Raw genomic sequence first — 15,092 nt, 5'->3', positions numbered from 1 at the left:
TTTCGTGCTGAGTTCAGCTGCAATAGCTAGAGTTTGTGAAAAGGAAGTGGGTGCCACACTGCTTCCTGCACAGTGAAAACAAAGGCTGAAAAAATAGTAGATCAAACCGTAAAACCAAGCAGTGCTGATCAAATGTGAATCAAGATGCTGTTATTGCGTTACCTATTTCTCACCTCAAATGTTTTGAGAAACATGTTTTCGCTTACGGACTAACTGTAATATGAGATCATTTCTTGCCGGCCGTCATTGTTCTACACAAAGAAGTTCACATTATTATTGTGGTGCAGTGCATTCTGGTACTTATAGGTTTTCTACGTCTTGAGCAAAAGTGCCCTTTTTTCTTTTTTTCTCAGCGTGAATAAAACTGGTGAAAACGATGGGCAGCTAACTACGGTGATTGACACAAAAACGTGTTTGGTTTTTCCATTCTGGGAAAAACCAAACACGTTAGACCAAACACTGAAGAATAATGGCAGTGCAAAATGACGATCTCCGTAAACATGGACTAGCTCCCTATCTGGATATAAAGGGCTTATTCTAAAGTAATGAAAACAATTCTTATTTTCAGGTGATTATACACTAAAGAAAATATGCTTATTATATTGTGTTCCATTTCCGATAATACATGTCAACAAATCCTATGCACTTGACCTTTAAAACATAATTTGTCAGTATGACTATTACATTGAACATCATACAAAAGTGAGTGTTGGCCTAACTTGACTTGTTTGATACACATGAAAGAAAAAAAAACAGCATGCAAATATTCAGTTTGCTGCTTGTGTAATTAATAAAGCTAATCAGATAGTTGCCCTGTTTTATGCCATTAATATCCTGCATTGCCTATGGTACTTAGTGCTATAGTAGGTTGTGAGTTCATTGTTTCCAATATCAGTGAGCCATGGATATGACACAACAAAAAGCCCTGTGGCAAAGTGACTCAGAAGCCAGAGCGGCTCCAATAGCCTTCTGTAGCTATCAATATGCAGTTGACAACATAATTGAAGTTATTTAAAGACACGCCATGTGCCGCTAGATGGAAGCAAATGGAAGCACAGACTGTTGTTCTTTCTACTTATAGTGCTGGAATATCCCTGAATTGTGAATTATATTTCAGCTGCTTAGAAGTAGTTCCAAAAAAATACTGGAAAAGGATAATTATGTCTTGTAGACTGACATTTCAGACCTTTGGTTTTTTTTTTGAAGACTCAGTATTGCAGCAATCAACAATCTCCAGCATTAGGAGGTGCACTGTCATGATGAGCACAGATGCTGAAGGTTGAGAGGTCTTTCGTTTTTTATTTCTCCCCTCTGGTGTTCATGGCATCTATCCGTAGGAAGGTTCGGGCTCTCTGCGTTGTTTGATTGTGGCTGCTTGTGTTTGTTTTCTCCTCTCTCCCAAGAGTTTGATTAGGCGTCTCCATTTAGCCGCCACATTACTTTCATTACAGCACACTTGCACGTTGGGGAGGGCCGTCTTGATCTTTTTCTCTCTCCATGCAGATGGTAGCCACATCTTATTCTCTCTGGATTGGCGCACAGCCTACATCTGTCCCTTACCAGCCAACATCCCCCTCATGGCACAGCCCTCGAAGGCTTAATTAAATATCAGACCAAAGCTAACTATGCTGCTGGCCACCCATGGGCTACACGGAAAGGGAGGAGGGGGTGGCAGAGCATAGGCTTTTCAAAAGTGCACAAGAGAGAGGGTGAAAAAGACAGTGATTGTGGAAGTAACATCCTCTTTGCCAGCTGCTGTCACTGGCAAGTGGACTGGGAGTTGATTTGCACTCATTACTGGGAAATGAGTAAGGCCTGAAGATGATGACCGCATTACTCCGATTGCATGTGATGTGATTGGAGATGTTGTGCAATGTTAATCTCCTCCCATGTCCCCAAGATATGGAAAATAAATGGAGATGAAAATCTAACTCTCAATTCCGCATCGCAGCAGTGGGCCATGCATGATAAGGCTGATTATGCAACCATGGTCCCCTCCTCCCATGAAAAGAGTTTTCATTCACCCAACGATGTAATAAACAAACCACTTTATGCAGAAGATATGTCTTATTACTGTGGCTGCAACAAGTAATCTTCATTTTGTTAGCTATCTTTTTAGTCTTAGTCCTGTGTCAAATGTTTTCATGAGTTTTGTTCATAATTTGTCCACCGTCATCCTTTTTTTTCTTTTTATTAGGTTTTGGGGTTTCCCATCTGTCCTTCCATACGTTCCATTCATGTGAACACAATAAAATAAATAAAGAATGCTTTGAGGGAAATTCTTGAAATTTGGCATAAATATCCACTTGGACTCAACGATGAACTGATTACATTCAGGTGGTCATAGATTAAAGGTCAAGGTCACTCAAATCTCGTCTGTCCCATTCTTGTGAATGCAATATCTCATGAACACCGTGAGGGAATTTCTTTGGCAACAACAATGAACTGATTAGATTTTGGTGGTCAAAGGCCACTGTGATCTCACAAAACATGTTTTTGGCCGTAACACTATTTTTTCTTACTATGATCAAATTTTACACAAATGACTTTTGTATATGTAGTGATGACATTTTATATCCAAAACGCCAAAGGTCAACTTCAATGTGACATTGTAATGTTCTGCAAAGACACTTTTCTGGCCATTACTCAGTGACATATCTCAGGAACAGAGTGGATGACATTTGGTCAGATACTGAACTGGTGACACTAAGCTTGGATGACCACCTTGAAACTGTGCTGATCGTATAGATTGGGGTTTAAGATTTTAATAGAACCTTAAACTTAGTCCTACACTTGACCTGTAGCCAATGCAGGGATGCCAGTACAGGTGTGATGCTGTCTCTTTTTCTGGTACCAGTAAGTGGTCAAGCAGCAGTTTTTATGAATTTGAAATTGTTTCACTGTATTAACACCCAAAGCGCTGACTCTCTCACAGTACAGTGCTTGCTGGTGTCTTTTCTTATTAACTTCAGGCATCTGCCCTTCATTCCCCTTGTTCATCACAGTGTCTGGGTTGAACATAGAGGCATGGCTTGTCTCTGATTTAACATACTACTACTTCTTTTCCACCCACTCCCCATTGTACTGTGCCCTCATTAGGGACCAACCTTTGTCTGAGTGTTAGAGGCCATCTCATGTCTGTCAAACTACCAGATAATGGCCGCCCTGCTCTTTACCATGCACCATGTTCACTGTGATCTTTGAGGACATCATTATCCTCTCCATGTGTTTCAACAGAGTGTGGCGTCTCAGCTTTAACCATAGAATTTGGTATGATCTTACAGATTTTTTTTCGTTTTTTCTGTGAGAATGGTGCATACATTTTCATCATACAGTCTTTAATATGCAGTGTTAATTCATTTGATCACATTATGTAGTATGTTCTTCTCAGTTTGTCTCTTCTGATAAAAAAAAAACTTTCCTCATATTATCAGCACATTGCTTTATCAGTGCTCATTCATAATTGCTGATATTGCTATAATATCTTGTTGTGTGCCGCATAATAAGCAGATTTGCTATCAATTACTAGTGCAGCAGGAACGAACACCTGCCTTGTTCTCACTCCATTACCTTCGCTGGCACATTACATGCCTTTTAATATATTTAATATATATTTGCTTTAAAACCATGTCTTGCCTTTTTTTTTTTTTTGAAGGTCCTAATCAATGTGTCAATACTCTTACCTTTCTCCACACCTTTTGTTCCAATAGGGAATGCCATTTCCCTATTGGGTTACATCTTTGTTCTTTCCCATGTTTCTTTTTTTCTCTTTTAAAGCAAAAGTCATTTCCTCTATGCCGTCCCTCTCCACTGCACATGCCCACAGGACACTCTATTTCATCTTGCTTTGAACTCTTTTTAATTTTGCGCAGCAGCGGTTTTTTATTAACATATTTATTCATTTATGACTCCTCTCAGATCCCTCTGCATATGAGCACACCTTTATTCTCTCATTTTCCCCTCTTTCTTTGTCCCGCCTCAGCTCTGGAGTCACCACAGAGAACGGGCCTCACTAATGCAGTGTTAGTTTAATCCCTGCCATCGTGTCAGGGGCTATTTTCTCTGGGTCCTTTTCTTACTGCAGCAGCAGTGAGCACGGCCCAGAGTTTTCAGGCTCGCTCTGCTCACCGGCTCCTGTCTAGATGTTCTCCACCCTGCCTAAATATTTTTTTTTTTTAAGCAGTCAAGGGAGGAGCCTGTCTCCAGTCCTCAAGGTCAAGGTGTCTTTCTCGCCATTGCATGGCAGATCATCCCCTTCCATTCTCCCTAACACCCACTTCCCACCCTGATGGCAGCCACCTGTCAATAGCTGAACTCCCCCACCTAGATAATAATAACCTAGCCAGAGAGCATCTTTCATCAAGTGTCCTTGCTCCATTTGAATAGAGGGAGATTGTGGGTAGGATGCTGAAAAGACAGCTGAGGAGCCTCCTTCTGATGTGCGACTACTTGCAAGGTGGCAGTGACAGCAAAGGAGATGCACGTGGTTATATAATTAGAGCAAGGTCATGTGAAAGTTTTCAACAGTTGTCCAGTTGTTTATTTCCCTACATGCACTGAGACTGTAACCAGATGACAGTTGTAAGGAAGTGCACAGGTGAAACAGCTCAAATGTGTATTTTATGTGGATGGTATTCTTAGCCATGGTTCCAGGGATTGCAATGTTGGCCTGTGGTTAGGTCCGTCACTATGGTCCAGACAGAAATATCTCTACAACTATTCAGACAATTACAGTAAAATTTTGTAAAAACATTCGTACTCCAGAGAGGATGTAGCCTAGTGGCTTTGGTGACCCTTCAGCTTTTCAGCTAATTCCTCCGTGAGAAGTAAGTTTTGGATTTAAGTGAAATACCTTAACAACTATTGGACGGATTGTCGTTAAAGTTGGTTCAGTTACATTTCCTCTAGCACCATCATCAGGTCAAAATTTTAATTTGTCCAATATTTTGGTTTATGACCAAATATCTGCAAAACTAATGACATTCCTGGCAGCCTGAGATGTTCTTTTTGTTGGGGACTTAATATCCTTTTGAGGGTCCATATTTCCAAAGACCAAATTGTAAAAAAATGACTGAAAGCCCATTTGTATGAAAGCCCATTATCTGGAAAACAAAAAGAAGGGCTGTTTCTCAACAGCACTCAAAGAGAAGCACATGGGTAATTATGCAAAATGACTATAGCAAAGACATGACCAACCTGCTCTGCCTCTGACTGGCTCATACTCATCCAGCTTGCTGTGTTGGTTAGATTTAGGCATGAGGAGTGAATAATGGTCAAAATATCAGTGTAAGCCAGTAAGATGCAGAGTACGTCGGGTCATGCCTTTGCTTTAGTCAGAAGGTCAGATGACGTCATTTTGCATAATAATTAGCCATGTGCTTCTGTTTGGGAGAGTGTGTAGAATTTTAGTAGAAATGGCCCCTCTGCTAAATAGGAGTTTTTTTTTAAAAATACCATGTTGCTGAACAACCAGGCATTTGCCTTTTGATCCAAGAGGACATTTTTCAGACAGTTGGGACTTGGGAATTATGAGTCATGGGAACAATGGCCCCGCTGTCTCTGTGTTTGACGTTCTTACACTCAAAACTAAGATTGTGGACATTAAAGAAATTATGGCTGCTTAGCATCAGCATTTTATCATTGTCACGGGGAGCATCTTAGCTCTCTTATAAACGCTTGTTTACAAGGTCTTGTATATCCATTTTAATATGGGTACACTGATTCCTTCACTACATTGAAATTAGTAGTGAATCACGCTATTTTCTATGTGGATGGGTGCTGATTCTAGAGTGTAAAGATTTTCTCCCTCCCGACATAATCCCTGATCTTTTCACATACCGCACACTCACCCCTCTCTATTCTTCCTTCCCTGCTTACTTCAATCAGATGGACAGATAAGTGGCAGACCCAAGGGGGCATTCAGGGTGCTGAGACTATATCTTAAGTGCTCTATATCTCTCTGTCTCTCTTTCTCTTCCTTTTGTCACTCTCTCTATCCTTCTCTCTCTCTATCTTTCAGATGCCAAGGAGATCGTGTTGAAAGCTCAGATTCTGGCCGGTGGCAGAGGAAAGGGTGTGTTTGACAGTGGCCTTAAAGGTGGAGTGCACTTAACTAAGGAGTAAGTATGTCCCTATCTACATTTCACATCGCTGAGTGACTGTAGGAGATAAATTCATATTATTTCTCCCGCGACAGCGACTTTGAGAGTGAGGAGGCTCAAAGAGCTCTCTGAAGATCCTCCCTAGGCACAAAGACACCGTCAGGATTACTTGAGCTGCAAATAAACAGTTTTTCTTTCTTCCAGTGTCTTGTTTTCCAACAACTACCCTCAATTAAATGTTGAAAAAGTGATTTTAAGGTCGGCAGAAGCGTTTTGCACCCCATACTGAGTTTTCTTCTCTCGTGTTGATTGAGTTCTGTGCTGCTGCTAAGGTTTATTTTGTTCTAGCTTAGAGTTACAAAGCGTGATGAGTGTATTCCTCCAATGAAGGCTCACTCCAGAACCGTGTGCATTTTTTCAAAAGGCTAAACAGCAGTTTGAAAGAATTTTTCTTTGCTCAGGCACTGCATTTCCCTCTGCCAAGTTTCTAGCACAAACACAGTGCTGTCGTTTTAGCGAAGGTTCCCACCACTCCCTGCCGCCTGAAAGGCAAAAAAGGTGATTTATGACAATTGTCCCAGATATGTATCATCGTCACCCTACTTCAGGGTTCGGAATGGCCGGAAACTTTTTCAGAGTGAGATATGCTGAAGTTCAGCGTCCCCAGACAGTGACATGAGTGCACAGTTCACCTTCCTCTCATCCATCAAAGGATGAGTACAACCCCGGCTTCATTTTTATTCACTAACAAAACCAAAGCATGCTTACAGAAGCAGCCCTGGCATGCAGTACAAGAAGAAGTTCATTCACAGCGATGTGTAGATGTACCAAAGTGTATCCAAAAACTGCGCTTTTGTCAGAATGTGTTACATTAATGCCCAGAAAGTGCTGAGGCATATCTCTCTTCAGCTGAACAAAACTCTGGAGAGATAAAGAAATAGTTATTCATCTGTCAGCTTCACCTGCTTCTCTCATCTTTCATCTTCTAAGTGTATGCTTTTTCAGTGATTTAAAAAAAAACTAAGACTGTTGTTTAAAAAAAGAACACTTTTTGACTTATATCTTTCTCCATCAGCCCTGCTGTGGTCGGTGAACTGGCCAATAAGATGCTGGGTTTCAACCTGACTACGAAACAGACACCGAAAGATGGAGTGAAAGTGAAAACGGTGAGCTGCTGCGCAGACTGAAAGGAAAAAGATATACTTGTTTTTTTTTTTTCTTTTTTCTGACCTCATTTCAAGGCATTTTGAGTCCAGTAATGCAGTTCTGTAAAATTAATGACTGTGAAGGCAGTCTGGCTCTATGTTTTGTTTTTTTCTCCACTAAGTTTAAACAGTAGCCGTCCACTGTTGTTTACTGTGGGTTCGCGCTGGCTGGTGTTATGGCTCATTGCATAAATTGAACCGGGCCCACTGTGAATTTAAAGTGTTTGATAAACAACTGTTTCTCTGTACCACTAACAAGCAGGAATATCATTTTCTTTACTTGCATGCTGCATGCGGTACTTTCTCAAAACAGTCATTGCCAGGTGATGAAGACTTCTCAGTCTGCAGCTTGTGTGTTGGTCCCGCTCTTGTTCATCTCTTCCCATCTCTGTTTACCCCTGCTACCTCTCCCCTTTCCACCTCACTTTTGCTCCTACTCCTGCTGCAGAGTTTAGGTGGAATCAAATGAGTGTCACACTTGTCATTTTTATGGAAAGCACCTGCGGACCAGGAAGTCCACAAGCTCAGAATTAACTCTATGTCTCAGAGGCAGACGAAAAGGTAAACAAACATAAATCGAGGTTGAATTAGATGTGAGCAAGAGATGTGACCTCTAAAAGTCTTATCAAAAACATCTTATTCAGACTTGGGCACTGAAATCGGACCAGGCAAGGGCAGGTGTTGACTGACCTGAAGACTCAAATACAGTAACGGTGTAGTAACAACCTGGTCTGTCAGATGACAGCCAGAGCTAAGCTGTCAGCCAGCCAATGGAGCTTGTGTCAACCCTAAACCCATGCTGCACTGCAGAGCAGAGCACACCACAGGAAAAGGGGACAGCACTTCAGCATCTTCATGGATTTACTGTCATGGCACTGATAGAAGGATGAAGGGAGAAGATAAGGGCAGATGAGACAGGGGGTGTAAAAGATGGCTGTGGAAGGAGAACGTAGGAGGCTAAAATAGGCATTTTAAGGGAAAAGGAAAGAACGAGACAGTTGGAATAGAATATGCTTAGTCTGAATGAAGAAGCAGGCCGCAAGCCCAACGTTTGAGCGACTGGACAAGACAACATTTGGACAAGGAGATAGGGGTGCTGTCTGTGAACATGGAGGGTAAAGAAGACAATCCATCCTCATTTGCAGGGCGACAGGGTGGAAGCAGAACATAAGGGCTGTGCATGTTCAAACAAACACTTCCTCCAAAAACCTGCAGCCCATTAACCACCACGCAACTGATAGTTTCCTATCAGGATTTTTTTCTCTCTTTTCCAAATGAGCCTCTTGCTTGCTTCCCTTTTTCTGCTTATCTGCTGGACTCTCCTTGCTCTCTGTTATCCTTGTCTCATTCACAGCACAAGAGATTTCCACAGAGCTATGCTTCATAGATTCTGCCAATCAATCGACCCCGCTTATTTGCGTGTGTCACTGGGTTCAGTCTAGTGTTGAATATTTTAGAAATGTTTAAAGATGCATTGTAATGTATTAATGTAATGTTGTAATGGGAAAGTCAAGAAAAATCAAATGGTTTTTTTTTATATTAGAGCTGCAGTAGGTACCCCTATGTGACCATGAATTCAAGGTGGCCGCATTCGTCCAACAGCCTCTCTTTCTTTTGCTGTGCCATGTCCAGGTGATGGTTGCTGAGGCCCTGGATATTAGCAGGGAGACCTACTTTGCCATTCTAATGGACCGCGCTTGTAATGGTCCTGTCATGGTAGGAAGCCCCCAGGGAGGTATGGATATTGAAGAGGTTGCTGCCAACTCCCCAGAACTCATCTTTAAGGTAAATGATTTGTGGCTTATTCCCAATACCAAATAAGAAGAAAAAGAAAATAAAATGGATCTGACTTAAAACTGTGCAGAAGTTGAAATTGATTGATCTCGTCTGAGACTTTTGGAACTAGTGATGTCAAAAATATTGTTTCTGAATATTTGAAACCATTTCCACAGTATCTATACACCAGTACCAGGGCCTGATCTGTTATTGTTTATATTTATTGCAGTCATTATGCTTTTCTCTGCTTCTAACCAAGAAAAGAAAGTTGTTCATTGTTATTCTATTGCCCTGTTATACTTTAAAACTTAAATTAAAAGCAGAGCTTTTGTTTAACACCAAGTCTCTTTTACCAGCCGGGTGTGGCTACACGTTTTGACAAACAAATGCACGTCTCAATAAGACACCGAGTCTTGTTATTTCTGGTTCTTTGGATGTATAAAACCTCTTAATGCCCACCCAGTCATTGGCTACCCTCTTGAGCTAATGTCAATTTGTTGGCCAATGTCAGTTTTTGTTTTGGCATCGAAAATGGTGTTGACATCACTATTTTTCAAGTCAAGATATTGTATTGCAGTTTGAATTTCCAGTGTCCTGACAATATTAACTGAAATTCTTAAAAAAAAATATAAAGCCCCTTGCAGGTGTTGCTTAAAAGTCTTATATGAAATCAAGTCAGGGCTGGATTGTTCAGTGGTCCTTACAGATGGAGGCTGTGCTTCATTTGTTTGTGTTTTCTGCTAATTAAATTAAAATTATGGTCCTGCCTGCATGCACACTGCAGCAGCCTGAACTTGACACACACATACAGCAATACAATGATGCTTAACATGGACAAATACACAGTCTTCTGTGTTTTATATTGCCGTTAATTAGATTCCATTTACAGAACTTGAATCTACCATAGTCACTTGGCTACTTGGCAACAGGTCTTTGTCATTGTTAACAGATGTACAATTTACGCATTACAGATGGAGTTTGCCTCCATTTCCTGTTGTTGTATATCTTCCTTTTGCTATTGTCTACAGATGTTAGAGCAGATTGCCAAGATCCAGCTGAGATTTATGTCATTCATTATTTCCACCGAAGATTTCAGATTGTTATGTGCGATACACAGCTGTGGTGGTGCTTATCTAACACACACGATGGCCCTTCACACATCTCATTAAAATCTATATGGTCCAGACCTTGTTTATACAGAATTTGTTTATCCTGGCTAACAACAGCCACAGTTTTTTCACCACTGTGCATCCTGAAATCCTGAAAAAAGAGTAGCTAAACAAGTTTCTCTCTATCTGAAAGTCAAAGATACAAGGGTCTGATGATTACAAACCCAATGTCTCAGCCCCAAGTCTTCCTTTTCTCCATGTCTGGCAGCTCGCCACTACTTAATTATCATGTCTGCAGTTAAATATGAACATCCGCTTTATGCCAAATTATATTCCAGCATTTGAGCCTCTTGTTCTTTCTCACTCACTTTTTCCATATGTTTTGTCTTTCTTCCTCCTTCACTGCAAAATCTTATAGGAAGTCATAGATATATTTGAAGGCGTGCGAGACGACCAGGCACTTCGCATGGCAGCTAATTTGGGTTTCAAAGGACCTCTGCAGAGACAGGTAATAGGCACACTGAAGGCTTTAAAGTAACAATGCAAAGAAGAGGCAGAAAAATCTACAGTGCACACACACTCATATGCACAAACAGATGTATTCTCATTGACAAACAGACCAAAGTTTGGCTATTATTAGTTTTCCGGAGGCAAGTTATGAAGTGTCATCACAGTAGACTTCCTTGCCAGGTGGTCTATTGTCATGTGTATGGCAGTGACGCACAGCAGAGCACAGCATTGGCCAGGCCAGAAATATTACCATCATCTCTTAGAGCATGCCTCTTATTGATTTTGTAAATGAATCATCCAGTGAAATGCAAAACTCATCACAGTGGGCAGTCCATAATTTTGTGGGCAGTCCATAATTTTGAGGACAGTGAACACAGTTAGTTTGTAAAATGAGGCCAAAGATATACAGAAACACCTCAAGTTACAACCAAGTGTGTGTGTGTGCTTTGATATAGAGTTCATTTCAACGCCATTTGTCTCTTGGCATCAGATCACTAATTTGGTTTCTTTTCCACAGGCAGCGTGGCATGAGAAATCAGATTAGCTCAGAATCTTAGCACATGGAATACGTATAAATCAGCCAAGTGAATCTGCTGAGAAGCAAACGGAAGAGTCAAGGATGTTTTAAGCTTTAGTTGCATTGAATTGGATGCGATTCTGTTTGTTTTTTTGTAGGACACTGATTGGGCATTGATTTAAAACAGGCAAGGGGAGAAATGGAAAGTGACTGGTGAAGTATCTTCATTGTCAGTAAGCTTTTGCGAGTCAGCTGCCAGACTATTTAATTCAGAGATAATTACAGCTCTTCTTCTAAATCACCTTTACCGCTGTGAATGAGCTATGGGATGACAGAATCTTTGTGTAGATGCAAGTGTTGTGCCTATACTGACTGTGTGTTTATGTGTGACAGGGAAAAAAGTGAGATTGGTGGACTGTCTGCAACTATGTGTTCAAAAGTCTTTCAATGCTATGTCAAGCTGTCTTCATTACTAAAGAACAGCAGCGCCAATACAGAGATCAATTGAAATGCTTTTAAATGGGGATTTTGACAGTGATGATATAAGTGTTGTGGCATTTCTTTGTTGCTATATTCACTGGCTGTATTTATCTGTTGCCCATAGACTGTTTCTGAATATCAGTCTTGTATGAAAAAAACCTGCAGCAGGGGGAGTCTCCTGAAAAGTGAATTATATATACAGTACGTATGCAACCACATTAGTATGTGCTGCCATCCATGTCCTATTTGCCAGTTGTCATCTTTTGGGAAAAAAATAGATGCATTTTCCCTTTCAGCACAGAGACACACACATTCATGCAAAACAAACTCAGACAGCGTGATGTTGAAGGTGATTTGCTGTGTTTTATGTAGCCTGTGTGGGAGGCTGAGTGGCCTTGGCGGGGCCGGCTGCTCAGAGACGAACCATGAGGTAATTACTGTTCTATGTGGACTTCACAGGCAGCAGATCAGATTAAGAGGCTCTATGATCTGTTCCTGAAAGTCGACGCCACTCAAGTCGAAGTCAATCCTCTCGGAGAGACTCCCGAAGGACAAGGTACGGTGCTTCGTGGAATATGTCTGTCTTTGTGTGTATGTATGTGTGTGTGTGGGGGGGGGGGGACTTGGCCTTTGTCTTTATGTGTGCATTATCTGTGCATGTCTCTGCATGTGTGTAATTAAGGGTCCTCAAGTTATGTTAAGAATAATTTTAACACTTAAACATAAAGAGCATTTTTGCACGAGCATACAGCCATCTATTAATCACCGACTGTGGCACACTATATCCTCGGGTCTGAATGCATTTTAGAATGTGAAGGGTAATTGCAACACATTGTCGTCAGTTTCTTGTCAGCATGACTTTGTTTGGATCAAATTCCAAATGGCTTCAGGGAGCAGAGATTTCCATATTCATAGCATGTTGATGTTTGTTGATGAGTCCTAGTTGCTGATGATTAACTAAAGGCGTACAGTCTATCATCAACTAGTAATGAGGAACTCCAATGAGCAATTACAGCAGCAGCAACATCCTTCATTTACTCCGAGGCCGTCAAAGAGTAACCACTCAGGGATAGTCTATGAATATCTTGAAAAAAAAAATTAAAGAAATCTGCTATTCTGAATGCTTACATACTGTATGCATGATCTGTATAAGGCCCTGAAATCTGAAATGCTCTTCATTTGTTTGTTTGGTTTTTTTATTAGAATTAATCAAACTCTTGAGCAGAATTTTTTTTTAAAAAAAAAAAGCTTTATTGCTTTACCTCTGTAGTAAAAATGAGCCAATCCAGATAAACTCAACTGCCCTTGCAACGTAAAATAAAAAGAACTTATAAATCTGAGTACCGCTCGATTAGAAATTCAATAATTGTTGTAATCTGTCCTAAAGGAACTGTTTTCTCTTGAATCCTCCACTTGTAAATCCACCTTATTCTGATATTTAACAATGAGCTGAACCAAAAATACTTGGGTACACTAATGTGGAGTTCTTCTGTGAGGATAGAGGACGTTATCTTTAAGTGGAAAATAATTTAAAAGGTTAGGAAATCATCATCCTCAATTCATTTTCTTATAGTAGCACAGCCTAGCCTAGTACTTGTTCAGTCTATTGATATTAACAAGTAGTTAGATTCAGGATACATTTATTTTGCAGTCAGGATGACAGTATGTCTTGTTTGTCAGTAGTTTATACAAATAGTTATTGCCTGAATGAGACTGAAGTCTATATACAGACCTTCAGCTCATCATTATTATGCTGTGAAGGCTGTGTTAAACAGTGGTCGTAAATGCAATATTAATCGAGGTCTAAATTGGCTGTTGGCCTTTCTTAACAAGTGACAGTCTCTCGGTTGTATCACTTTAAAAACAATTCCACAATTGTCACTTTAAACCGTCCCACACGATTTGTCATAAACATGCTATTAGATTTTTATTGTATTTGGTCTTGTTTGTATTAAAAAGAGCAGTTTTTTTTACCTGAAGCCAAATTATGTCTTTTCCTCTACAAATTGAATGGATCAAATGATTAAACTGGTAAAACCACTGAATAAAGCAGTATCAGGTTACAAATCAGTCTTTTTCTAATGCTAATCGCCTCGTCATGGAGGATCTGCTAACTGTGATGTCAACGTCAAAACTCTGGCCCTTTCTAAGACCAGTGCTTGTTTTGTCCACTCTGGACTACTGTAGAAACATGGCAGTGCAATACGGTGTACTCTGTGGACGAGTGCTTGCTCACTATGTAGATATAACGGCTCATTCTAAGGTAATGAAACACTATTATTCTTATTTTCAGGTAATTAAATTTCTGCCAACATGTCCTCTTAATCCTACACACTGGACCTTTGAGATGCTAATGCTGCTATATACAATCATGGACACCTTACCCACCACACAATTCTAATTTCTGAAGTGCAGATTTTGTTATTATGATATCCCCTTAAATCCTATACAATGGATATTTATTTGCAAGTTTCAAGGACGGCTTTTTCAAGAACAGCTGTAAGAGACCATCCTAAACAGTTTTCTTTTTAGGGGCAATTCTGCAATTGTACCTGTTGCCAGGCTCCTTTTGTGTCAAATAAAGCCATGTTTCCACCAAACACTGTCGCTATTGTACCCTTAGAACCCTACCTTACCTAAACCCTAGCTCTATTTTGCATTTCCACCTTTGACAGTTCTTTCACATGTAGGTGGGGTTGTTATTCCCTGCTCTGTCCAGCTCTTGCTTTATTTCCTCTTTACTCACGCTGCAGAGAAGTCTGCACCTCACTGATCGTCCAGACTGTGTTTGCACACTGACGTATTCAGAAAAAAAAAATTAACAGACTTGATTGTTTAGAGTTTTTTTTTTTTGCAATCAATGGAATATTAAGAAGTGGAAGGTTTGTGCATTGAGGCTGTTGAGCAAGAGTTCAAGATTCTCTCAAGCAAATTTCTCTCTTTACCCATCAGTGTCTCTCGCTCAACTTTTAGTATCTGATTAGTTTGCAACAGGTGGTACCCCAACAGAGGGGTAATGACAAAAAATAAATAAATAAAAAAATATATATATGTATATATATTTATATGTAATATCTGCAACTTTGGACAATGGCAACACAAAAATAACCGTTATGTGTAACAAACTGAACTAAGCTGAACCACATGTGACGCCCTGTGCAACCAGAGCGAGAGTGGAGGACCCAAGAGCAAACACACAGACGTAGAGCAAAGAATTAACAGAGATCTTTTAATTATAATAGTAATAATGAGGGTAAGGGGAAATAGGATGCAGGGGAGCGTGAAGGTGGGGAGAAACAGGTGAGGCTGGAGGGAATGGTGGCTGTTGGGTGGCGGGAAAGAGCGTATCGCTGAGGATGGCAGAGTGCGAGGATTGTCTGTGGCGAGAGGGAAC

General features: G+C 40.5%; 1 protein-coding gene across 1 annotated transcript in view; it reads left to right on the top strand.

Annotated features, from left to right (window-relative positions):
* The window catches only part of suclg2 (succinate-CoA ligase GDP-forming subunit beta), a 111,805-nt gene that overhangs the window by 40,025 nt on the left and 56,688 nt on the right, over positions 1-15,092 (top strand). Inside the window, exons 3-7 of the mRNA XM_042495608.1 lie at positions 6,020-6,119; positions 7,177-7,267; positions 8,939-9,091; positions 10,610-10,699; positions 12,158-12,254. Of these exons, the coding sequence (XP_042351542.1) occupies positions 6,020-6,119; positions 7,177-7,267; positions 8,939-9,091; positions 10,610-10,699; positions 12,158-12,254 (531 nt within the window). The remainder of the gene's footprint in view (positions 1-6,019; positions 6,120-7,176; positions 7,268-8,938; positions 9,092-10,609; positions 10,700-12,157; positions 12,255-15,092) is intronic.

This window comes from Plectropomus leopardus, chromosome 2 (assembly GCF_008729295.1).
Source record: "Plectropomus leopardus isolate mb chromosome 2, YSFRI_Pleo_2.0, whole genome shotgun sequence".
NCBI classification, from domain to species: Eukaryota; Metazoa; Chordata; class Actinopteri; order Perciformes; family Serranidae; genus Plectropomus; species Plectropomus leopardus.
The sequence above is the reverse complement of the archived record's forward strand: the minus strand, read 5'-3'. Positions and strand labels throughout refer to the sequence as shown.